The 2,500-nt window shown below is 54.4% G+C and overlaps 1 protein-coding gene across 1 annotated transcript in view; it reads right to left on the reverse strand.

Annotated features, from left to right (window-relative positions):
• Nucleotides 1-2,500, reverse strand: part of LOC122243938 (uncharacterized) — a 102,640-nt gene that overhangs the window by 72,175 nt on the left and 27,965 nt on the right. Inside the window, exon 3 of the mRNA XM_086556652.1 lies at nucleotides 1,952-2,265. Coding sequence (XP_086412778.1) covers nucleotides 1,952-2,251 — 300 coding nt within the window. The 5' untranslated portion in view covers nucleotides 2,252-2,265. The remainder of the gene's footprint in view (nucleotides 1-1,951; nucleotides 2,266-2,500) is intronic.

Here is a 2,500-nt window from a genome sequence, read left to right on the forward strand (position 1 = left end):
GCGAGGCGAGGCGAGGCGAGGCGAGTGAAGTGAGGTGAGGTGAGGTGAGGTGAGGTGAGGTGAGGCGAGGCGAGTGAAGTGAGGTGAGGTGAGGTGAGGTGAGGTGAGGTGAGGCGAGGCGAGGCGAGTAAGGTAAGGTGAGGCGAGATGAGGTGAGGTGAGGTGAGGTGAGGCTCACTCGCCTTGCCTCACCTCACCTCACCTCACTCGCCTCGAGTGAGGTGAGGTGAGGTGAGGCAAGGCGAGTGAGGTGAGGTGAGGCGAGGCGAGTGAGGTGAGGTGAGGTGAGGCGAGGCGAGTGAGGTGAGGTGAGGTGAGGTGAGGCGAGGCGAGGCGAGTGAAGTGAGGTGAGGTGAGGTGAGGTGAGGTGAGGCGAGGCGAGGCGAGTGAGGTGAGGTGAGGTGAGGTGAGGCGAGGCGAGTGAGGCGAGGTGAGGTGAGGTGAGGTGAGGCGAGGCGAGTGAAGTGAGGTGAGGTGAGGTGAGGTGAGGTGAGGTGAGGTGAGGCGAGGCGAGGCGAGTAAGGTAAGGTGAGGCGAGATGAGGTGAGGTGAGGTGAGGTGAGGTGAGGTGAGGCGAGGCGAGGCGAGGCGAGTGAGGTGAGGTGAGGCGAGTGAGGTGAGGTGAGGTGAGGCGAGGCGAGGCGAGGCGAGGCGAGGCGCGGTGAAGTGAGGCGAGGCGAGGCGAGGCGAGGCGAGTGAGGTGGTGAGGCGAGGCGAGATGAGGCGAGGCGAGGCGAGTGAGGTGAGGTGAGGCGAGTGAGGTGAGGTGAGGCGAGGCGAGTGAGGTGAGGTGAGGCGAGGCGAGGCGAGGCGAGTGAGGTGAGGTGAGGCGAGTGAGGTGAGGTGAGGCGAGGCGAGTGAGGTGAGGTGAGGCGAGGCGAGGCGAGTCGAGTGAGGTGAGGTGAGGTGAGGCGAGGCGAGGCGAGTAATGTAAGGTGAGGCGAGGTGAGGTGAGGTGAGGCGAGGCGAGGCGAGGCGAGTGAAGTGAGGTGAGGTGAGGTGAGGTGAGGTGAGGCGAGGCGAGGCGAGGCGAGGCGAGTGAGTTGAGGCGAGGCGAGGCGAGTAAGGTAAGGTGAGGCGAGGTGAGGTGAGGTGAGGTGAGGCGAGGCGAGGCGAGGCGAGGCGAGTGAAGTGAGGTGAGGTGAGGTGAGGTGAGGCGAGGCGAGGCGAGGCGAGGCGCGGTGAAGTGAGGCGAGGCGAGGCGAGGCGAGGCGAGGTGAAGTTTTGTGATGGGAAGGGAGGGGAGAAGAGAAGAAGGAGAGAAGGGGAGGAAGAGGAAGGTAATAAGTAGAAGAGGAAGAAAAGGGAGGCTGTGGAGTGGAAGGAGGATACCGTCCCCATCTTTATCAATCCGACCATTAAGTGAATTTTATAATCTGACTTTAAATAGTCATCATTATCTCCCTCATTAAGTTTAGTTGTATTGACAGTACTATTACTTTTATCATTACACCTGTATTGTTGTTATAATCATTGCAAACTAAGATAGTATAATATCAAAGTAACACATTGTTTCATACGCCCTAGCCACATCGTATTAGGGTGAAATGCTGGATCACACAAATTGATCCGTTGCCATGTGTATTGTGCGGGGATTTTTCGCGATCGGCGGTGGGCGCCAAGAGGGGCTGCTGGGCATTGACGCCATGCGTTAAAAGGGGCGATTTTGTGAATGCCCGTGTATCAACCTCAAAGTTTGCCTTTTGCATTTTGTTTATCTTGTGCCATCAACAACGTTTTTCTTTACACATGAAGTTTAAAATTCATAATATGACAAAAAAAATGAATACTTGGGATGTATGGGAGAAATGCTGGTTCTGATCCCCGTCCCATGAGCCCGAATCAGAAAAGTATGGGGCAGAAGAGAGCGGTGGTAGAGGTTGGAGAAAGAAACTTGCGGACAATGAGTTAGCGATGAGCGCTTAGGGGATATGAGGTGCGGAACACTCACCCTGACAGGACTGCCATGGACTGCAGGAACAATAGTGAGAAGTGGGGACGGCGAAGAATTGGTCACAGATATGGAGGTTGCTGAACATACTGTTGAAACATGCGCTGGTGAAGTTACAGTAGAATTCCTATTCGCTCCGCCTCCCTCCGACGATGAAGGTGAAGATGACGAAGGCGATGAAGACACCTGCCCTGACCCTGATGAAGCAGCCGCCGCTGCCGCCGCCGCTGCCGCTGCTGCTGCTGCTGCTGCTGCCGCTGCTGGCATCTCTGTCACGTAGCCACCACTAGCCGTCGTCATCACACCACCAGAACCTTTAATGAATATGTTCCAATCGTTTTAACATTGAATGCAAGAATTTTAAATAACGAAATCTCACTCAAAACTATATGACATGTCTATACATCTATTATTTTGTTTGTAAGTGGTTTCCAAACTAATATCCTGTTATTTTGTTATTTTGTCCCTATGAAATCTAAAATTTTTAATGCAATACATAACTGGAGTGAACGAATGGTCTGTCTAGGCCATTGATTCTCGACTTGGGTT

Source organism: Penaeus japonicus, unplaced genomic scaffold, assembly GCF_977035675.1.
Source record: "Penaeus japonicus unplaced genomic scaffold, GWHDUDI00000001_assembly GWHDUDI00000033, whole genome shotgun sequence".
Taxonomy (NCBI): domain Eukaryota; kingdom Metazoa; phylum Arthropoda; class Malacostraca; order Decapoda; family Penaeidae; genus Penaeus; species Penaeus japonicus.